Source organism: Notothenia coriiceps, unplaced genomic scaffold, assembly GCF_000735185.1.
Source record: "Notothenia coriiceps isolate Sejong01 unplaced genomic scaffold, NC01 NC01_scaffold00002200, whole genome shotgun sequence".
Taxonomy (NCBI): domain Eukaryota; kingdom Metazoa; phylum Chordata; class Actinopteri; order Perciformes; family Nototheniidae; genus Notothenia; species Notothenia coriiceps.
The window spans coordinates 15,406-36,976 of record NW_011334901.1 but is presented as its reverse complement, the minus strand read 5'-3'; the positions used below and the strand labels follow the sequence as shown (position 1 = coordinate 36,976).

Sequence of the window (21,571 nt, the reverse complement as noted above, 5' to 3'; positions counted from 1 at the left end):
AGAAGAGAGGCGGTGGAAGAGGAGGAAGAGGAGGAGGACCTCAGATGGTTAACGCTTCATTCATTCATTCAGCACAGGAGACAACAGCTGCAGCCGGAGGAGAAGAAGATGAACACCGCTATGATGCATTAGGTAAAACTCTGCACTCCCATCATTGATAACGGCTCGGCCGTCGTGAACGCGGAAATACGCTGAAGATTAACAGGTCATGTGACGCAACCGTGGATGCACACTGCAAAAAATGTTAATTCCATGCTTGGTCTCTTAACACTTATATTATAAAGGATACCTATATCTTTGATTTTATAAAAAGCATAAAGTAATGTAAAAAGCTCAGTGTCGTGAGAATAACCCTTAATTTCATTTTTTCCTTTTATTATTTTGCAATTTAAATTCTTTTTCCATGGATGGTCCATTCTGATGGACTGGAAAAGCGATAAGTCATTATTTTATAAATGGCTGTGCTTTATAAGCTGTACGCGGTTTCATTGAAAACGAATGGATTTTTTTTTAAACTAGTATTACATCTTTAAAAGAGATTTCAACGCCCACTAGGCTAAACTTATTTGCCAGACTGATATTTTTTGCAGTGCAGGATGACCATACATTGATCATTCTCAGAATGCAGGATGAGCTGTTTACAGCGGCTGACAGCAAGTTAAAGGTAAAGACCTACGTTTATTATACGGGCTATAGAAAACCTGCTTTGTGTAATAATAATTTGACCCAATGTCTCTAAATTAATGCAGCATTTGTTTTGTATTGCTACACTTATAGTCCACCTGAATATTTAAATGAAGATTCTGCATTTTTTGTTATAAATTATTTTATTTTCAATAGCTTCCAAGTCTTATGACCCATTGACTCCCAATCCATACCAGATTTAACAATAGATACACTGGACAAATAATACATTTTTTTTTTGTATTTGAGAGTTTCTTCAATTTAATTAGATTATTGGCCTTATGTTTCCAACTAAATTGAAAACAAATTGCTATACAAGTAGGACACACCTCGTTTTATTTTAGTTCTTCTTTTTCTAAAAAAGAAGCAGTTCTTTAATTGAAAACTCTTTGATTTTAGCTTCCATATATTCCAAGACCCCTCCTTTGTTCCATATGACTACTTACATTTTGGAAAAAGGTGCTACAGAGCATACATCTATTTATAAATAACCCATTGTGATTTACAGCCACTAACATTATGACTTATTTCTGCGGAGGAAGACCAGGGACTTACCATAGAAACCACAGACTTGATGAGTAGGCAGGTTATAAAAACAGAACTCCTTGATTATTTATTAACACGTTAAGACTACCCACTTGGTGACGCATTATCAATGGAAACCCATGACTCATTATTAACAGCATACTAAGATTTATAACTTTATTATTACCCAAACCCATGAGAAGTGTAATGAGGGGTGTTGTAATACACACATAATCCCAGTAGATGGAGCTATTACGCAAAAGTAGGACAGGTCTGAGCTTTCAGTGTTACTTCAGATTGCGCTTTAAAACATGCCAGTATATTAGCCTATTGTTTGCTTCTGTATAAGAAATTGCCATCTCACTTTTGTAAGTAACACATACAAAGGTATCACTTTTTTGAAGCTAATGCAGGGTTAGGGTTAGGGTTGCACTTACAATGTTTCAGCTTATTGAAAGCTAATTTCTTGCTATTGTGAGATTGTATTGTCATGGTTGATTGCACTTATTCTGATTCCCTTTGGATAAAAGCGTCAACTAAATTGAATGTAATTTCTTTGTCATTGATTTGATTAAAACCAGGCGCTAGGTGTTTCACTACTCCATGTCCTATTATCTGGATACTAGTATAAGGCACACGAATAACTGAGCTACAACAAGTCTTTGTGTTGTGTCTTTTTCCCCCCCGTATTTCGTCACTTGAAATTAAATCAAACGGAAAATGATAAGATCTCATTTTAAGGCCTTGAACTGGGACTATCCCATCAGTTTCTTTTTTGTTGTACACAATGACTGTTAGCCGCCCCCATTGAACAACTCTTTTATGGTCTTGCTTTGATGTTATTTCACAACACAGCATTTAAAAGAAATGCATGGCTGACAGTAGAAGTAAAGCAATATCTCTTCCAACTGCTGGGTCTCTGTTGACACATGTCACACAGACTTTGGGATTAACGTGGTAGTGCTGGAAGGCTACAATTTCTTCACAGTGTCATTCCAGCATCAGAGTAGTAGGAAGTCCGCACATTGACTCAAAGCTTTCCTTTATCTTCTGTTTTGGCAACTCTTCTGCATACCAGCAGGCTTCCCCTGGCATTAGAAGTATTATTTATGAATGAAAACAAAAGAACATGGCGAACATATAGTGCATGACGTGTGTATCGAAAGAAAGTACTACCACACGAAGAATGTAAAAGCAAAAGGGGGACGATATAATAAGATTAAAAAAACATTAACCATGTAAGTTTATATAAGGATTCAGATTTACTTAGGACACTGACATTTTAAGCCCTAAAAAAGATTTTTTTTAACGGTTAACAGGGTCATTGTTATGGTTTTGAGGTCCCAAATTTAGCTTTTCTTGTTCACTTTTTCTGCGATCATATTGTTGTTTGTACTCAAAAATAGATACCATTTCAGATGGGAAATGCTCTAAGCCCCAACAATACAATACTCGACCTACCAGCTATCTATAAATGCTAATGTATCTGTTGGATGTGTCAATAAGGAACTGTGTGCGAACAAGCTTGTCATATTGAATAAAAAGGTGATCTCAGGTCAGTGTTGCATACACAGCTTGCTCCCAAGCAGACAGACAACCAGTAATAGCAAGAAAAAGAAAATATCATTATTAATATGATAAACTCCCCCAGTCTGATTCAGCTGAAATGTGCCCATGTTAGGGCATGGGTAGCATAAGGCCAAGAGGAAGTCTCCTTTGTGGGGGAGTTAAATGTCAGGAGCAACTGTGATGGTTGACTTTGCCTTGAGTGAAAGCTTTTGTTCTAGGGACACATGATCCACATAGCGCTCATACCCTGCTTGTATTAGGTTTCAGCTACCGTTCCTTAATCCTCAGCCTATTTGACTTTACCCAGATTTAACAGTGAGTGTTTTTGTTTACAGCAAATCTAAAAGTTGCACCAGGTACGTTTAAAAAAATGGGATTTTTCCAGACGAATTTCAGCAATAATGAAAACAAAAAGTTGTGAAATGATCTCATTCCAGGAAACCCTGATTCAGATTTCTAAAAAGTGTGTCATGATGAGTGCAAATTACAAACATTAAATGGGGATGTGCTTGGAAGAGAGAAAGCGTTTACTGGGTTTGTTTCTTAACAGCATATGCCACGCCTCCACTGAGGAATATTTAAATCTGCACCTCTCACTCTGTGTGCTTAGCTCTGCTCTAGTATATAACTCACCACTGGATATCATCACCAAGTCAACAGGAGAGCCTCTTTAATCACCTGGCAAACCAAAAGAAACTTCCTCTTACCTGGAAAAGGAGAAAAGAAGAAAAATATAAAAGGCAAGAAACAGGACCAGGAGAAGCAGAGCATTAGAAGAAGAAGTGTCTTGGTGCTGGATGGGCAACATGTTCCTGTGGGTCGCCTTGCTGATGTCTCGCTGTTTCTGGGGTCTGAGTGGAGCTGCAGCAGAACAAAGCTCAGAACTGGAGAGGATAGAGAAATGTGGCACCCGGTGTTCTCAGGTAAAACTCAACGTTATCAACAATCAAGCTAAAAACTCTAACAAATAACAATACAAACTATTTTTGATACTGTATGGTTTTAGCTATTAACATTAAACTGATTTAATTTTGTATTCTTCCAGACTGTTTCAGTTGTTCCATTGTTTGCATTTATAAACTTTATATCCACATTACTAATGAATATATTTTGAAAATATCACTGTGGAAAAATGTTACGATTTTTCCACAGTGATATTTTCAATTATTTTTAACGTGATATCAAATAAATGCTGTTCAAGCTGTCTACTATTTGCCTTTTTGTCTACTTTATATCCACATTACTGATGAATATATCATTGTGTAACAGTGTTGTGATTTTTATACAATGATATAAAACAAACGTTTATCTATTTATTCTATTATTTGCCTTTTTGTCAATTCTGTTCTCAAATGATATACAATATCAGTGTGATTTTTCTTATAGAGGTATTAGAAAAAAAAAATACAAAACAATGTTAATATAGTTTTTTCTCGAGCCCTTAAGTGTACTATTAGAGCCTCCTATTTCTGCTGCTGCTGCTAAAACTCAATATATTATACGGTAATCCTGCTGCTGTTTTGCCACCCATGTCTATCAGAATTTCTACCTGTCAAAATACTACTATAAATAATCCACGGTTTCAGGCTTGTGAAATGAACCCTGATGTCCTCAAAGGCTCTCTAAATATGACACATGCAGCTTACTGTGTGAGTCACTTATTCTGTCGCTGAAACCTTTATTTAACGACACATAATGCTTAAGCACACATGTTGTGCTGTCTGCAAGCATGCACGTTAAAGGGGCTGGTTTCTACTTCTTAAAGGCCACAGTATTTTTATTTGCATACTGTATTACTCACCTTATTATTTCTAGCCAAGGAGTCGAAAACAGCTGCATATCATGTTAAATGGAGATAGATAACACCTTTCCTCCCTAGTATGCTCTCTGTGACCCTACTCGTTTTCTTAAGCTATAAATAACCCTTTTGCACAGTTTAGGGCTTTTACCTTGAGTGCAGATTTTCACGAGGCTCATGTTGCACAATAAACACATCTTTCTCTTTTGCAAATGTGTAGAGGTATATGTGCTCAAAAATAATTCTTCTTCCTCAATTATGAGTCATGTTCCTTTCAAAACATCTTGAGCTATGAGCTCATGTGAATTAACTTGTACTTTCAAGTGAAGCTTGATACTTACACTCGAGCATTTTACCACATTTAGTAATACTAGAAGCATTCAGTAAAAAAAAAGGAACGTCATACACGTCTGCAATTACTGGTGTCAGTGTCAGAAATAGTTTCCACAGGGCCTATTTCCTGGCTCAGGTGTAAACAAGGATGTATTTTTGAAACATTTGAGGCGTGCCTAGGCAAATTGCACTTATTGACCTTGATGTACAACGTTGCATGTTTTGCATCACAGTGTGAATTCCTGCATTGACATTTTTTACGAAAATGCATTGCAGACTGCAAATTGAAGCACAAGAACACAAGTGCAGTAATTTATTAATATGTTTATGTTTTGCATGTGGACGCGTTGCAACCGCAGCTAAAACACAAACTGGTTGTGTATGAACTGAAATAGCAATGAGGATGTGAAAAGATCATTACGTCTGGGAATTCCCTCCTCTGGAAGGGTGCTACCTTTGTTCTCTTTGTTAAGAATTACTTTATTACAAAACTTGTGCCATGCGTAGTAACACAACATATTAACAGGGCGTTTAACTCTCTCTTTTCCTCATTCACCTTGCAGGGCCTTCACTGCAGGACCAAGCCAGGCGGTGAGTATAGACCAATATCTGCTTTATGCACACATGCAAAGAGGACATGATTCCGCACAACATGTAAATCATTATGCATTCAGAAGTGCATCGAAGCATCTTAAGAGATTTCAATTTACACTAAAACATATTGTGCACACATCACCTTTGAAGATATCATCTGATGGAGGGAATGTTTGTGTGTTATGTTCTTCTAAATCAAGATCAAGGAAGAATAAATGGATCTCTACGCTTGGCACATTTGGACTGCACACTCATGTCACTTTGTTGGCAGTGTGACAGCAGGAACACCTGACATTTTATTAATTTATGTCTCATTTCTTTCTCTGTTCTCCCTTTCCTTGTGTAGCCTGGTTTCCTCCTCCGTGTCAGGACCCTGCTCAAGGTCTCAACTCCTCCTCCGTGTTCACCAACATCAGCCTCTCCACAGTCATGAGCTGCGAGGGCAGACAGAAGTGTTCGCTACACCTTCAAATCAAAACCGCAGTGCACCTAACTGGTATGTCAGTGCAGCCGCTTGAAATGATGTCATTAAAATACAAAAGGTGTCTATCTAGACCTTTAAGCTATAATTAACATTTTGAACATTGGACATCCACGAGGTTGGATGAACAGTTTTAGTAGATGAGACATTCTTAAGAGACTCATTTAGTTCAGCATTTCAAGAAAACATACATTCTGTCACATAGCTACTCGGTATTATCTTAAAATATGAGCAAGATCCCACCAGATTCTTGAGATTTGCATTTGTTTCTTATTCCGGTTTCAATTGAATGTTAACCTGTGCAAAAGAGTTTGCCGTTCTGACTTCAAAGCTGATGGTTAATAGATGTTAAAGACACTAACTACTGCTTTAGGAATCAGGTCTTGAATCTACATAGTATTTACTGCGTTAGCTATCACTGGCTGCTTATATTTCCTACAATCTTTCTATATTCTTTATAATGAAATTCTTACCTCGAGAAGTCATGATATATATATTATTCATATTCGTCATCATAAAGTAGTTTAACTTGTGGGTGTAGTCTAACCAATGCTGGAATAATAATGGTGGTTATCACTGGTGACACAAGTATTTGTGGAAAGTGCAAGTGAACCGGGAAGAAAATGTAATTGATAAACTACGTTCCGTTATCCAACTTCTGGATTTTTCTTTTGAGTGCGTCAATGCACGGTTTTTGTTACCGGTTAACACGCAGACTTTATCTGACCAGGCCTAGGGTTAAAACACTTGTGTACATCTGAACCAACTTGTAACAATCTTTGTAGATTTTGCTGGAGATTTGCTGGAGCAGGGAACTCCCTTTGATCTTGATAGTGCCTTCAGTTCAAACAGCCATTAAAACGTGACACATACCCTTCCTCCTGTATGAAACCTAAAGACATGCCGACTCACAATGACATGCATAGTTTTATGGCTAACTAGCTGGTTAACAGTTACTGTTTAACAAATGCGTCATCGATTTTGTGCCGACAGAGTCGATCCATGGTGTTTCCATCTGCACCGTCACTGCTGGTATGATGTCAAACTGCCAAGTGTTCACCTTCACGAAAGCTTCGAGAGGACGAATGTCCGGACGGAAGGTACTGTAAACAGCACCATGCGATTTACAATCTTGGGACATTTTGGTATACTTTTTGTAAAAGAGTAACATTTCGTTGAGAGTATGTTTTGGTTTTCATGTCTTGCAAGTGATGTAAGAAAATATGAAATAAGAAGGCATGAAAGTACATCGCCAAAATGGCAGATTCATGAAGATATATTTCTGTATCATCTGGATATTCAGGAAAGCACTTTGATACACTGTGCATTTTCTAAAACCTAATATTTAAGGTCAACAGAAACAGTTGTTTGTTTGACATTGAACGTTCAAGTATCACATAATACATTTTTCGGAAGCATGTTACAGCCTGTGTTTCTTTTTTGTTACCCTTTATCCAAAAGGTGGAAGTTGAGAATAATTGCTTTGACATTTCACCAAGCCAACGCGTGCAAGTTACAGTGAAAACTGTGCCGAGCTACTGCGGAGTAACATGGACAAGCACCTATGAAGCTCCAGGTGAGAACACTTGCATGTATGTCATAGGAGCATTAAGATATAAATATTGGTGTTTGTGTAAGCTTTCTCTGTAATTGATAGGAATAGGTAACATTAAGAACACTACTCCACACTTGTGTACAAATAATGGTAAATGATTAATAAAGGAGGAAACAGTAGTAGTTTGATATTATGCAAATTTTGAACATGCACGGGTTATGTCACATCTGTCTCGCTGTAGTCTTGGTATTTTGTAAGTTAAACATTGTTGCATTTCTCCACAGGTTGCATCAATAAAGATTTGCGACAACACGTCCCAGAGTGCATCAGTGAGTACACGTTTTTTCTTAAACCACTAGACCCATGAGCATTTCTTATTAGCTTCGCTGTCCCTTAGGGTATCAATAAACATTTGTACTTGGATGAAAACCTCGCACTGTCTCATTCAGCCGGGAAGCTATCATATGACGTAAAGCCGGAGAGGAAAGAGCTGAGTGTCAGGGTGACAGACATGCTGGAGGATTATGACTACTTCCTGCGTCTGTGCCGTAACGATTTCATCTGCAAAGGCACAGGGGCCGAAACAAAGGTGAGACCCTCTATGTTTTAGACACTGTCCATAAGAACAATCCTTTGTGTTGCAAAATATGAACTTAAAGGGACGGTTCCCCACATAATCCTACATGAAAGTGCTCATTACAAGGTGTGTGTAATCCGAGTTTCATGTAGTTCTAAAATTGTTCAGGCAGCTGTCTCTACTCCTGATATTTCCCACACTTGGCAATTCATAAATGGCATGACAATAATCTTTGCTTAAAATAGGCAGCTGATAATAAGTCGTGCTTTATAAACACTGTTATCATCTGGACAAATGACTGTTGAAGGTCAGAGCGTCACTTCTAACCTTTCTCCCACTGAGTCAGCAGGTCATTCACTTTGTATTTATAAGGGTTTGTCTACCCACTCACTCACTGACTTTTCTAGAGGGCAAAGGTGAATGCAACTTATGCAATGCTGTCCTCTGGTGCACAAATAATATTAACCCGTTTTACACTCAGTAGGGATTCTTATGTTGAAACCTCTTGAAAACTCTCACAGCTTACTTATCCGACACGAAAAAATGGGGCTAATCCATCATTTGACTCTGGAATAACCAAGATGTCAAAACCAAAGCCTTGTTCACAAGTACACATACCAAAGACTCATGACAAATGTTTACAAAGCTTTGTTTACATTCCAGATAAAGAAAGGAGATCCCGTAATGAGCGCAACCCTCCCGTACTCACGACCTTTGCCCTGCCTTTGCATCGAGGTAAAGTTTCAGCAAATACTCCGAGCATTTATGATATTTTCCTTTTAGTAATGACTAGGAAAAAGGTATTGAACTGTCCTTATAAATTCCTCATAGGGTTGGTCATTGCTGACGGATGCCCCCAGGGTCCAGGTCTGCCCCTTCAAAGACCGTGAGTCACGTTAATGCTTTTAGTCCCGAGAAAATCTGTAGTAAACTAATCCTGTTCCGAAGTGATACCATTTGTAAAGATTGTGGCATCCCCCTGTCTGCAGGTCTGGAGGAGCTGTGGTTTGGAATTAACTTCGACCCCCTGGAGGAGACGCTATCATGGGAACCCGAGTGCCAAGTGTCTGCTGTGGTTGCGTTGTGTCAGAAAAGAGAGGACGGCGTCTGTTTGGATCTGCCTCACGCCTCACAGAAAGTCAGCAGAGAAAAGGTACAAGTTGCTGACATCAAACCACAGTAGTGTTTACCCCTCTGGCTGCCTGTTATTAACACAAAACACTTGATACTTTATACGTAGGAAGAGAAGTTACGACAACAGGTTTTTTTTTGCCAGTAATACATCTCAAGATATGACGTCAAAGCAAAGTGTTTCCATGAAGTATAAAAGCCAGGCAACTATTTCATTTCTTTCCAAATGATTCAAAGTGAGAATACTTTTGCTTCAGCTAAAAAAAAGTTGAGTATCCAATTCATGGATGTATAAAGAGAACTGGATACAGTGTTGGAGGCAGGACCCCTTTCATTCCTATGAAAGTTGCTCAGTGACGCATGAAGCCAAAAGTACCTGTATCTGGGCCCATAGAAGATGCACGATTTTTCAGTTTCAAAAGAAAGGGAGAGCCTTCATCCCTTTGATGCTTAAGAAATAGATGGTATCTTGATATCAGATTGAACTTCAGGCCCTTTCACTTGAGAAGGGAATTCTCTGTCAGGTTGAAAATAACAAGTGACGCAAGCAAAGAGCCTCCCGTCTGTAAACTGAGTCCAGCTGAAAACAAAAAAAAGGTCTGAACAAAAACGAATCATAAGAAGCACTTAGTCGTACTGCTTTAAAGGAAATAGTTTTTATTTCAAAAATAACTTAATAATTTTTGCTTTTCAGATAACATTTGCTAAAGTGGATCCACACCCTCAGCTATGCATGAAGGTAAAGAATGTTACTGTGGAGAAACGGGCTCATATAATGTTGTTGTTGTTGTTGTTGTTGTTGTTGTTGTTGTTGTTGTAGTACAGTACCACTCTTTTACTATGCTGTTCTCTTGTCTAAATACTAAGTAGTTCCACTAGTTTTGGCAATTGTGCAACATTCTAATGTATAACAGAGCCCGTAATTTCAGTTTAAACTAGAGACCATTTTACCATCTCAAGTTAAGCTCCCTCCAGCAGTTAGCTTCGGTTAATAGTTAGCCGGTACTCGTTAGCCAGTAAGCTAATGGTAAGCTGTGGATTAACAGAGCTGCAAAATAAAATACAAACTGGATTTAAACAATTAAATAACAGTTTTGGAATAAAGCTAGTAGCATTTCCTTTGCTATGGCAGTTCATTCTATAGAAGGACACCCAATTATGTATTATTGCCCTTTTACTGTAGGTACTAAAATAAGTTAAAAAAGGGAAATGTTATGTTCAAACCCACATACGTTCTAAGATAGTTCAGCAGTTAACTGGTAACCGAACCATAAGGCAGAAGTATCGCAAGCGCTTCGAGATTTGTCTTGGCAGATGAGAAGTGCTATATAAATTAAATGTATTATTATTATTAATGGAAATCCTAAAAGCACTTCAAAACATAATTGTACAATGTTCTTCAGTTCACTGCAGGCCCTCAGTCCTGGGTTAAGTGTCCCTTTGCCGATGCAACATTCAAAGGTAACTTTACTTAATCACATCATCTGATTACTGCTTGGTTACATACTGCAATAAATCAATCTGATTGTGGCTTCAGAGAAACATTTTAATGTATAAAGTTGATATTGATGGACATTTAGTAATGTAGTATTCATTTCCAGCATGGGAGGTGGTTGTGACGAGACAACAAGGTCAGGAAGACGTGAAGATGTTGTCTCGCATCACTGCAACGTTTTCTGTGGGGCAGTGTGTGAAGTCTGAAGTGTCGACTGGGTGCCAGATCACTGACACGCACACCATGCATGTGGTAGGTATCACATAAAACATCTAATTTCCATACTGACCACACCACAATGACCATCTGCATTAGTTATATGGAGGGGCTTTTACATCCTGTTTGCATTGATTGCATGGTATCTTATTACTGTTTGTTTTAAAAGTATTTCCTTGTTACTGCTCCTAAGCAACATGCTGTTCCCTAAGGCGGTGTACAATAGCTTTGAATCAATATTTGTAATCAAACAAGCAATTAAAGCTAATTTTGCGTTATTATAAAATGGGATCTTCCAACATTTGCTCGATAAAATATGGTAGGCAGCAATCCACACCTGTTTGTCTTGGATGGGTGCACAGTTGATGGCACCAAAAGGAACAATGAAAGCAAAACAGAAACCATGGTAGCTTCCATAACAAAAGTGAAGCTTCAAGGCGTTTTTCTTTCTTTGACAGGTGAAGAATAAACCTGTTGACTTCAAACTGGAAGGGGAAATGTGCAACTCTTGTCTTGTGGTATGTTTGTATCATTCAATTATCCTGCACATATACTGCATTTTCCCTCACATTCAGACAGACTTTAAATACATTTTTATTTGGATAGGTGAAGAGGCTGGATGTGAAGTTTGCTGCAACAGTTATTCACTGTCTTGAGCAATGCCGTAAGTATAGTTTTCATCCTCCTTCCAAAATAAATATGAGTAAATCTTCTTCTATTTTTTTTGTCTGTTTCGGTCTGCACATTTTCCTAACCTGAGGTTTCACATCAGTTTGATGTGCAAATGGATACCACTACTTTTCTTTGTACGTGGTTTGGACTGGTAATAGACTATATATTTACTGCCAAGCTATCTTTCATCGGCTAATCACAAATGTACGTGCCTCCTGAAGTGGTTTTTAGGCATCTGTTTTTGAAAATAAAAGGATTCCAAGTAAATGTCGTCATTGACTACCCTTTGATTTAGTGTGCATGATGGATGAAACCATTATGTATGTGAGAAACTGCCAGAGCAGAAAGCATGCTGGTTGTAACGTCTTTCAAATTCAGATAAACACAGATTATTGTTTTGATGACCTCAAGCGATATAGTTCTATTTTGTTTGCATAACAGATGAAACCTGAGGGCAGAACGTTATGAAAACCGTCTTTGATGCATTTAAGGTCTTATTTCTTTATGGATAATTGAGTCAACACATTGATAAACTGTAGGGATCAGAAGTCTCATAAACAGGGGTTATTGTTTGGTTATCCTCAAGAGACATTAGGAAAGAAATTGGGAAATACACTTTTTATATTGCTTCAGGAGTTAGGTGAATACATCAATGCCAGCTAACAGGAAAGGAAACAGCTAGCCTCGCTCTAGCCAAAGGTTAAAAAACAACACAGCTAACAGCACCTTTTTTAAATGACACAAATGTACTCGTACAGTATATCAGATTTCACAATGCAAGGTTAAGCTAACTTTGGCTTCAGCTTCATATTTTTGACGACAAAAGTTTTGAAGTCTCATAATAGTTTTGTGCTGTTTTTGTTGGCATACAAGGGAGGGAATCTTTCAATCATTCCTTTCTTGGAAGGAAAGGACAGCCCAAAGTGTCAAACTATTCCTTGAAAAGCAACGTATTAAATACCATTGCCATGCATCTAATAATCTACAAACTGTATATTTTCCCCTCACAGAATCGTCATCGCCCCCCAGCGCTGGCTTCTCCAGGCAAGCCTCTCTGGACTGGACTTGGGTCGTTGTTCCTGCTAGCATTTGCCTCTCTGGCATCATTATCATCACTCTGTTGCTCAACTTACTGCTAACCGGTAGGTTGAAATGATGTTAGCTCAGGCCTGCAGGATTGTCTTCTCTGTTGACATCAAAATGGATTTAGGCACAGTTCCAGTGCCCACCCACACCAAGACTTCCTTTCTTCAGTTAGGAAGTAAATGCTGCAGATTTAACTTTACAAACCATATCATTGTCTGCCTTCTTTGAACACATGTTTGCAAAGTATGTAAGATTAGGTGCTCGACTGATTAGTGCATCATTCAATGTGCTTGATATGGACTTTAAGCTAGACTTCCTCTGTGAATGCAAGATTTACATTAATCTAATCTTCTTGCAATTTGGTTTCTGTCATTCAAATAAAAAAACAAGCCACTTAATTTGCCATGTGTCGGTCTATTTCCTCATCTGATTTCCCCTGTATTGTAATTTAGTGTACCAGAGGAGAAAACAGAACATGAATGGAGGCTGTATCTCTGAGAAGCAAATAGGTAAAATAATCTCATTTTTGATTGACTTCATTGCATACTGTACATTTCCAAATACCTCAAACCTGAACATCTCCTGTGTTTTGACAGATCCTGCTTTTGACTGTGTTGTCCCTGTATTACCAACTAAATCTGCTCTCCATGGAGGGGTCCTCATACCTGATTCACCCCAGTGTGGGAACAATGAGAAGGCCAACTTAATATCTGACTGACCAAAGAACAGTGCTACCATTAAAAGCATTTATTGTAAGGTGCGGTAAAAACTGTAAAGTTGTTACATGACCAAATGAGTTCTCTCTTGAATGCAGCGTATGGACTGTACTTATATAGCGCTTTATCCAGTCTTTAAGACCCCTCAAAGCGCTTTACATACTACATGTCATTCACCCATTCACACCCATTCATACAGAGCAGTGTACCTTACTCTAGGACCTAACATTCACACACATTCACACACCGTTGCCCATGCCATCGGGAGCAACTCAGGGTTAAGTATCTTGCCCAAGGATACATCGACATGTTGACTGCATGGGCTGGAATCGAACCCACAACCTTCTGGTTGAAAGACGACCACACTCCCTCACAGCCACAGTCGCCCGTATGATATGTATGTTACTGGATATTTGCTGGTTATTATGCTTGATAGTGGCTATGTATGTTTTCTAATTTATGTCTGTTGTGGTGAAAGTTAAACTTGTATATTGTCGTTTTTTTTACACCTAATATATTCATTCAGCTTGCAGCTAAACAGTCATTTCATAACTATATTTATATTTTCAATAAAGAAATGCAAAACATGAAAGAAAAACTGCACATTTCTTTAACAAAAAGCAATCACCTTACATTCAACAGGTTTTTTTTGACCAACTACTGATACTGTTCTGTGGTTCAAGGGATTTTCATTTCTTAATAGCCCCATTTGTACATACAGACATTACAAAACCTCTAATTCAACACACCTACCAATTTGAGGATGCAAACATATTATTATGAAACATCCAAGAAATAATAATAATAAAAAAAGACCTTGTTTTTTCCCCCACTAATATTCGCTGCACCTTATCCCTTTCTTAAAACAACTTTTTTTGTAGTAAACTGATTTGGACTATTGATTCTGGGTCCATTACATAAAACCCATATGAAAATCTATTTAAATGACAGGTCTCAGGGGTTGAATACTTTTGCAAGGCGCGGTAACCATTTCCAAGAACTTAGTTTTTACTGTGGCGCCAACACCACTTTGTTTGCAAACTTGTTCAGACACGTAATGTGGTGGAATCCTTTTTTTTTAGCACAACTCTACTTCCTTAATCCTTTGCATATATTTCAGAATTCGGCTGGGATAAGCATATTATTCCTATGAACCAAAAGGAAATATATAATGACAGCATTTTTTTTATAAGGAAGCTCATTAAGCATCACAAGTTGGATTAATCAATACTTACCAGGAAGAAAAATGTAATTATTAACCTAACCAGAGTATCACAATGTCAAGTAATGTCACCTGATTACTTTCCGATACATCTGGATTATCCCAATAGCAAATTCTTCTAAACGTCAGCTAAAAACAAAATTTTTTTGATAACCTTTTAACCAGCAACACCCCACTTTAATTGGTCTTTTAAATCATTTTTATTCCACTTATTTTTTTACATTGTTTTATTTATTTTATCATTAGCCATAATCCTGTTACATGTGATCCGTTACTCCCCAAGCCTTAACAAAGGAAATGCTTATATCTCTTATATATCATCCGGTCATAGTCTCTCTCGCTATCAATTTCCTGTGCAACATCCTGCTGCATACGGGAATGATTTCCTCTTGTTTTTCATAATCAAATGAAGTTGCTTAAAACAGAACAGGACATAGTACCAGAACAGAGGCTTCTCTGTGCACACACACTGTACCCAGAGGGCCTGCAGGTGAGCAGTAGTACACAATCCAACCATGTGATAGGGATTTAACACATGAGGAACTTGTTTTCTGTAAAACTCTGAATGGATCAGTGTGTTTTGGTCCGGGACGTGCTGGCAAACATTTCCTTGTTAGATTTGCTTTCAAATGCCCAGCAAGCAAGTGCCTAAAACCAGGTGAGTCATCAAAACAAGAGAATAATGTCCTCTCTGCTTCCTTATAACGTTCCCGCATGAATCATAAAACATGTCTAGTACGAGTGACCTTAACCTAGTATTATATCAGTGTGTAATTATTAATGCTAACATAGTCATGGTGGTGATATAATTGAATCAGCTGATTATAGTCAACAGCATAGTTCATGGTGACTGTGCAACAAAATCCACAGCAGGTATAAGGTGGTGAACAAGTTGTTTCCACCTTTGACCAATTACGTAATCCCCTCTAAATTTGAATGCCTTAATTGAAGATCAACATGCTTCTTTACATATTGCCTGGAATAAACTGGTGGAAAATAATAGGGTTTAAAAGTGGATTATATTCGAATATATTGGGTCTACAAATGTATTGAAACATTCATTTGAATTTAATTTGAGTTTTTGGTTATAATCATTTGTAATATTGGTAGAGGGAGGCAGTACTTACCCAAGTAAGGATTTGACCCCGAGGGTGGCCGGTTCAAGTCCCCGAACAGACCGAAGTAGGCAGTTTGGACCTGGAGTTGACCTCCTGGGCACTGCCATGCTGCAAGGTGTCCTTGAGCAAGTGTCCTTGAGCAAGGCAATGCTCCTTAAGTTAAAGGCAGAGGTCAATTTTCGCTGTGTGTTGTGTACGTGATAAATAAAAAGGGTTAAATGCATTTAATTAGAATCCTCCCTTTCTGTATGTGAATTCATGATTAAATCAATTCTGATAAATGTGCTGGTATTTAGATTGTGTATATATATATATATATTCTCTGATCTGTTTGCATAATTCTTAGTGTGTTTCTGGATGTGTTATTTATTACCTGCCCAGGGGCTGCTGATGGAAATTAGCGTATAACTAAATCTGTCAAAAATCTTCTCATGTCCTGTAGCAAACAATACAATAATGAAATAAAAAGCAAAAGGAAGAAAATAAAAAAAGAGAAATAAAGCAATACAAGAATGAAAGAAAAAGTGAAACAAAGAAAGCAGCAAAAACAGGAATGATAGGAAGTGATGCAGGAAAGACGGACCAAAAGGGAACTTTATTCTGATGAACAAATGACCTAACTAAAAGGAATATTATCAGGGATAACACATTCAAAAGCATCGTTGCACGGAGTGAATTTGAAAGGCAATCATTGTGCATTGTCTGCAGTCTGACTCAGTGATGATGGGTGATTCTGCTTTGAATGGAAACCTCTACATGTATGCAATCATATTTTATTATCAGTTCTGAATAAAGAGCAGTGAGGGGGGTTTCCAGCTAAAGAGACCTAAATGTGACCTGTAACCCGGGTGTAACATCATGCATCATGTGACCACAAAATAACTGTAACTTGTCTCAAAATCTCCCTTAATCTGGCAGCAGACGTGACATCATTGTTTATCAATCTGTAACAAAGGATTGGAAATTTGACCCAAAAGAAGCACTGTGTGGGGCCGCACAAAGTTCATGTTTTGGGGCTAGGTCCCCATGCAGAGGACCTGGGTTTGAGCCTGTTCTGGGACCATTTGCCACGTGGCGTCCCCTCTCTATCCCCCCTTCAATGCTGTCAGTTAAAAAGGGCACTACTAGTGGCCCAAAAAATACAAAAAAAGAAAGAAAGAAAAAGCACTGTGCAGCTGGTCGTATTTTGTGTTCAAGATAATGTTTTCAAGCCACATATAAGGAAAATATCCATATTTACTCAATTTTGATGATAAGTGTGTATTATATGTCCAAGTGTGGACATGGTAGCACTTACAAGTCAATTGTTAGGCAATAATGTATTATTTAAAATCAATCTTCAGTTAATGATCTCCCCAAAAATTACAACAATATCTAAGAATATAATTTGTATAACTCCAACAATTGTTATTCATTTACAGCAATTATAAATATTGTAAAAGCATTAAACAGTTTCTGTTAAACACATAGTTAACAGTGCCATCTTCAGGACAGGTTTTACAGGACATTCTTGTCATGGCTTACAGTTAACCTAATATTGTTTTCAATCAATATATTATTAGGCAAATAACTGGACAATTAATAGGCCACCAACTGCAAAATATGGTGTTTGTTGATTCATATTGGTAGCTTTGTTTTTTTTTGTCATGCCCTTATGATAAATAGGGTAATACATGTATGTTTAATTGACACATGTGCAAAGGCCAATGCTTGTCTGATGAAGAGGATTGCTGTAGGATGAGGATTGTGCTTCGTTATGCCTTTCTTAGAATACCTACAGCTTTAATGACATCATTTATACTTTTATAGAATTTTTTATTAATGCATTTGTGTATGGTTCACTTCATAATTTCCCCAGCCTGGATACCTTCAACACTGCCTGACAGTGTTTGTAGGCTACATTTTAAACATGCTAATGTCTTCTTCTATTCCAAAGGCCTTTCTCACAGCAGCCATTTTGCCTAATCAAAGGAAGACCAGCACAGGTGTTCCTTATAATCCTAACGATGGCTCTATGCTTTTCAAGTGGGTGTCAGAGATAAGGCATCCACCAAAACAGCAAAGCTTCCAAAAATAATAAGTTCGTTTTAAAAGAAGGATATGAAAACAAACTTTTTTCCCGAAGTCAGAGCTGAATACGACAGCTGCTAAAGCTAGCAACAGCATGCTAACTGAAAATCACTGGGGATGCTGAAGCTGCAAAAGGAAGTTCTGGAGCCAGAGCTAATTGCTACAACTGTCAATGCATCACTGCACAAGTTTCCCATGGACAAAGGACATTTTAAAGAGAAAATGGATGCCTAATATTGTGTCAAACTAAGTTACTTGTATTAAGTAGCAACTGTGTCACTGCAAGTCTAACAATTCCAGTGACTGTTACATCTGCCAAACAATCTTTTCCAAAGTAAGGCTACATCTTACCTCAGGAGCTCAATGGGAGGGACTATTATCTGGACCTGCCATCCATGGAAAAGAGCCACACCTGCCAGCTGTATTGGAAAGTGCCCCTATGGTGCAGGTAGGACTCATTTATAATTGTTTGGACTAATAATTGAGTCACCAGTGTTGGGGAAGCTACTTTGAAAGCATTGCTCTGCAAGCTACCAAATGTAATTAGGTTGACAAAGCTACACTAGGCAAACATATAATTTAGTTTGGTTAACTTAAGCTACTCAGTAGTTCAACCTACTTGAGGCAGAAAAAAAAAAATACGTAGCCTATGGCACTTTTCGTCAGTTTGTCCCATGTTAACAGCTAAAACCGTCTTTAGTTTGTACCTTTTAAGACAGAATGAACAGCTTAACCACTGGTCTGAAGAGTTTGACTTTATTTTCGCTTGTCAGAGCAGGACCAAAGAGGTTACATTGCAGTGGAAAATCAATGTAATCAAGAAGTCCTTTCCTCCGTAGGCCCAAAATTGGTTGTAGTTTCAGTAGTTAAGTACACAAGAGATTGCATAAAAGTAATTTATCTATTTGAATGCAAACATGAATGTAGTTAAACTATGGCAAGCTACTGCAAAATGTAATTAAACCTTATTTTTTAGCTGTTTTAAATATATTTCACTTAGCCCCAACACTGACAATGACTGGACTTATGTTTTGATTTGTGCAACTTTATTGAGAATGTTTTTGTGTCATGGTGTACCGTCAACATTAAGTTTGACATCTATCAAGGTGGGCCATCACCCACACATTTCACCTCTGTCATGGTGCCCTGTCACAAAAGTGTAATGGTGCACTGTCACCAATAAATTATACATCTGTCAAGGTCGTTCATTGCTGGTTGTATTAAGGCTTTATGCTTTCACTTCTTTTGTTAGCTAATGACATTTTTTATTTTGTGTCTGTGAGGGCCAGCCCACTTTGAGACTCTTGCATTGGGTCCTGGCGCTCCCATGTTACGGCACTGTGTTGTATCACAGTTTAGTGTGTTTACAAATTATGTGTCTGTCAAGATAAATAGTAATGCATTCATGGGCCAGTTCTTTGTTTTTAAAAAGAAAAATAAGCAGCTACTATGATGTGTCTTAATCATCAGTGACTGTGCCAAGGCAACAGAAAAAAGGCAGGCCTCAACAGGAATCTCAACACTTGACAATTGCTGGAGTCGTGTTACTACTATACTTCTTCTTTTTGGCATTGAACCAGAAAGAAAAAGTAGCACAAAAGATTTATTTTGCTGCAGCAAAATATATTAAATTAGGACTTGTTTGCATGATGGGAGACTGAGATATACTATGTGGTAAATATAATTAAATTGTCACTCCTCCTTTTTGCTCTTCAATTACCACAAGATGGCAGTGTTTACCAAGACTTGACTTGGATAGACAACAGTCACGTGTATGAGTCATGAGAAAGTTAAAGGTCTCATGTCATGGCCATTTCCACTGATCATAATTCCATTGTTGAGGTCTACTAGAATAGATTTATATTGTGCAATTTTCCAAACTCACATGGGTTTCTCATACAGCATCTCTGTAAACTACGTGTATTCACTGAATTTCACTCTCTGCCTTTAACGGCTCGTTGCAGCTCCAGTAGCTCCAGCCCCCACCCTCCCTGTGAGCACAGTGTGCTCTGATTGGTCGGGACGTTGTGAATCGCGCTGAGCTCCGTGGAGGTGTTGTTTCCTTGCTTAGCGATACACAGCCAAACTCATCCTGAGCACACACAAAGTCACAGCCGAAGTAAAAACAATAAGTGTGGCTTGATATTGAGTAAGAAAAAGGTGGATAAACGCTGTGAGAATGGGTCTGCAGAGAGAATTTCGCCGCGATCCCAACTGTCTGTTATCAGCCTGCAGCCAGGGAGGAGAAATCAGCAGAGCTGCTTGCACTGAGTGTGTGTGTGAGGAAGTCCGTGGATTGGTCAATTTGGACCAATCAGCGGGGGCTTAACATAACGGCTCCGCGGACGTAACGGCTCCACGGATTGGTCCATTTGGTTCCGGGTCCGGTTGACATCATGCGTACCCGGAAGAATCAAATGGACAATGACGTATCTCCAACGAGGCGTTTTGGGGAGGTATTTTCTGTGTTAGAGTTTTACTCGCTACAGGGTGTACTTTGAGGGTTTGTGACTCTGCAGACCGTTTACATGCATAAAAACCTTCATAACACAGAAGGGGACGGGTAATAACCAGAAAAGCATGACATGGGACCTTTTAAGACAGTTGAATGAACACAACTCATGTCTGATAGGAGGCTGCTAGACTTACTAAAGTAGAGGTATTACTGGAGATATACCCCTAAAGAAAAGCTGAGCAAGGCAATGAATCTCCGATGTCACCTAAAAACAACAAAGGAAGCTTAAATGCAGCTAAACAATGATTCTGGAGATAACAATCTCTCTGTGATTTATTTGATCCATTTTACTTTATCGTTCTTTGCCTGATTTGTCTTCAATTAGTCCTTTATTTTATTTCCCAGAATGCTTTGGATAACATCTAGGGTATTTAATACACCCAGCTGTCTAACATCCAAAAGGATTGAAAAACAGTATGCAGAGGAAAGTAAGACAATTCCCTTCTAAGAAGTGGAAATATCACCCTTTATTCGTAATGCATAATGTCTTACACCTGATTTGCTGATTGCTCAAAACGCGTCTTTGTTTTGATCTGCTGGAATAATCTGAAGATGATGTCATGCTGTCTAAGCAAGGCCGGTTATCCACAGGGATAATAATGCCAGGTATGGTGCCAGCTGCTGTGATTGGTGGACTTTTCACTCCAAACTATTCAAAACACAATCATAAACAAAACAAAATCCACACTCATACCTGTAGGATTAGTCCTAAGGCCTTCAGGTACACGACCATGCTTCCTTTTTGTTTCTAGCTGTCTGTCCATCTCTATCTCTAAGCCCATGCGGTGAAAGAATGACAAACACAGAGGCCAAAGACAACAGACAGGGATGAGCTAATCCTTGTTGTGAATAATTCCAGACATTCCGATGGGGTGTTGCTCACGGCTAATCGGTAAGCGCCGACGCAGCGCTTGCGCCCGCCCGGGCTTTGCGCAAAACAAACAAACACGGGCCTTTAGAGCCTCACTGAGTGGAAGGCTGATGTCAAACAGGCTAGTATGCTCAAACAGAGGCACTCACACCCTCAGGCATGCATGGAAAGACGCATGTCCGGAAACACATACATAGGAGGAGAGCTGGGTAACTGGGACAAAGGTGAAAGGTTCAAGGGGGCGATGGGGTGATGAGGGGAAATCATTTAAAACAATGGGAAGTGTGTCATTAAACCAATTGATACTCTGAATGAGTAAACATTCACTTCTTAGAGGGGAGTT

General features: G+C 38.5%; 1 protein-coding gene across 1 annotated transcript; it reads left to right on the top strand.

Annotated features, from left to right (window-relative positions):
* Positions 1–76: 76 nt before the first annotated feature.
* Positions 77–13,610, top strand: il17rel (interleukin 17 receptor E-like). Its single transcript, XM_010795343.1, has 19 exons — positions 77–132; positions 3,389–3,701; positions 5,473–5,500; positions 5,850–5,999; positions 6,978–7,084; positions 7,446–7,560; positions 7,824–7,868; positions 7,989–8,128; positions 8,780–8,851; positions 8,948–9,002; positions 9,106–9,269; positions 9,942–9,986; positions 10,651–10,708; positions 10,849–10,994; positions 11,417–11,476; positions 11,565–11,622; positions 12,641–12,772; positions 13,169–13,225; positions 13,313–13,610. Exons 2-19 carry the CDS (start codon positions 3,576–3,578, stop codon positions 13,432–13,434), a joined length of 1,680 nt encoding a protein of 559 aa, XP_010793645.1. The 5' UTR covers positions 77–132; positions 3,389–3,575; the 3' UTR covers positions 13,435–13,610.
* The last annotated feature ends 7,961 nt before the right edge of the window (positions 13,611–21,571 follow it).

What these genes read in the sequence shown, in the direction of transcription:
- il17rel (XM_010795343.1), top strand. Translation starts at nt 3,576, where the DNA reads ATGGGCAACATGTTCCTGTGGGTCGCCTTGCTGATGTCTCGCTGTTTC. An exon ending in AACCGCAGTGCACCTAACTG is followed by an intron (nt 6,000 to 6,977) that starts GTATGTCAGTGC and finishes TTGTGCCGACAG; the next exon opens with AGTCGATCCATGGTGTTTCC. An exon ending in GCACAGGGGCCGAAACAAAG is followed by an intron (nt 8,129 to 8,779) that starts GTGAGACCCTCT and finishes TTTACATTCCAG; the next exon opens with ATAAAGAAAGGAGATCCCGT.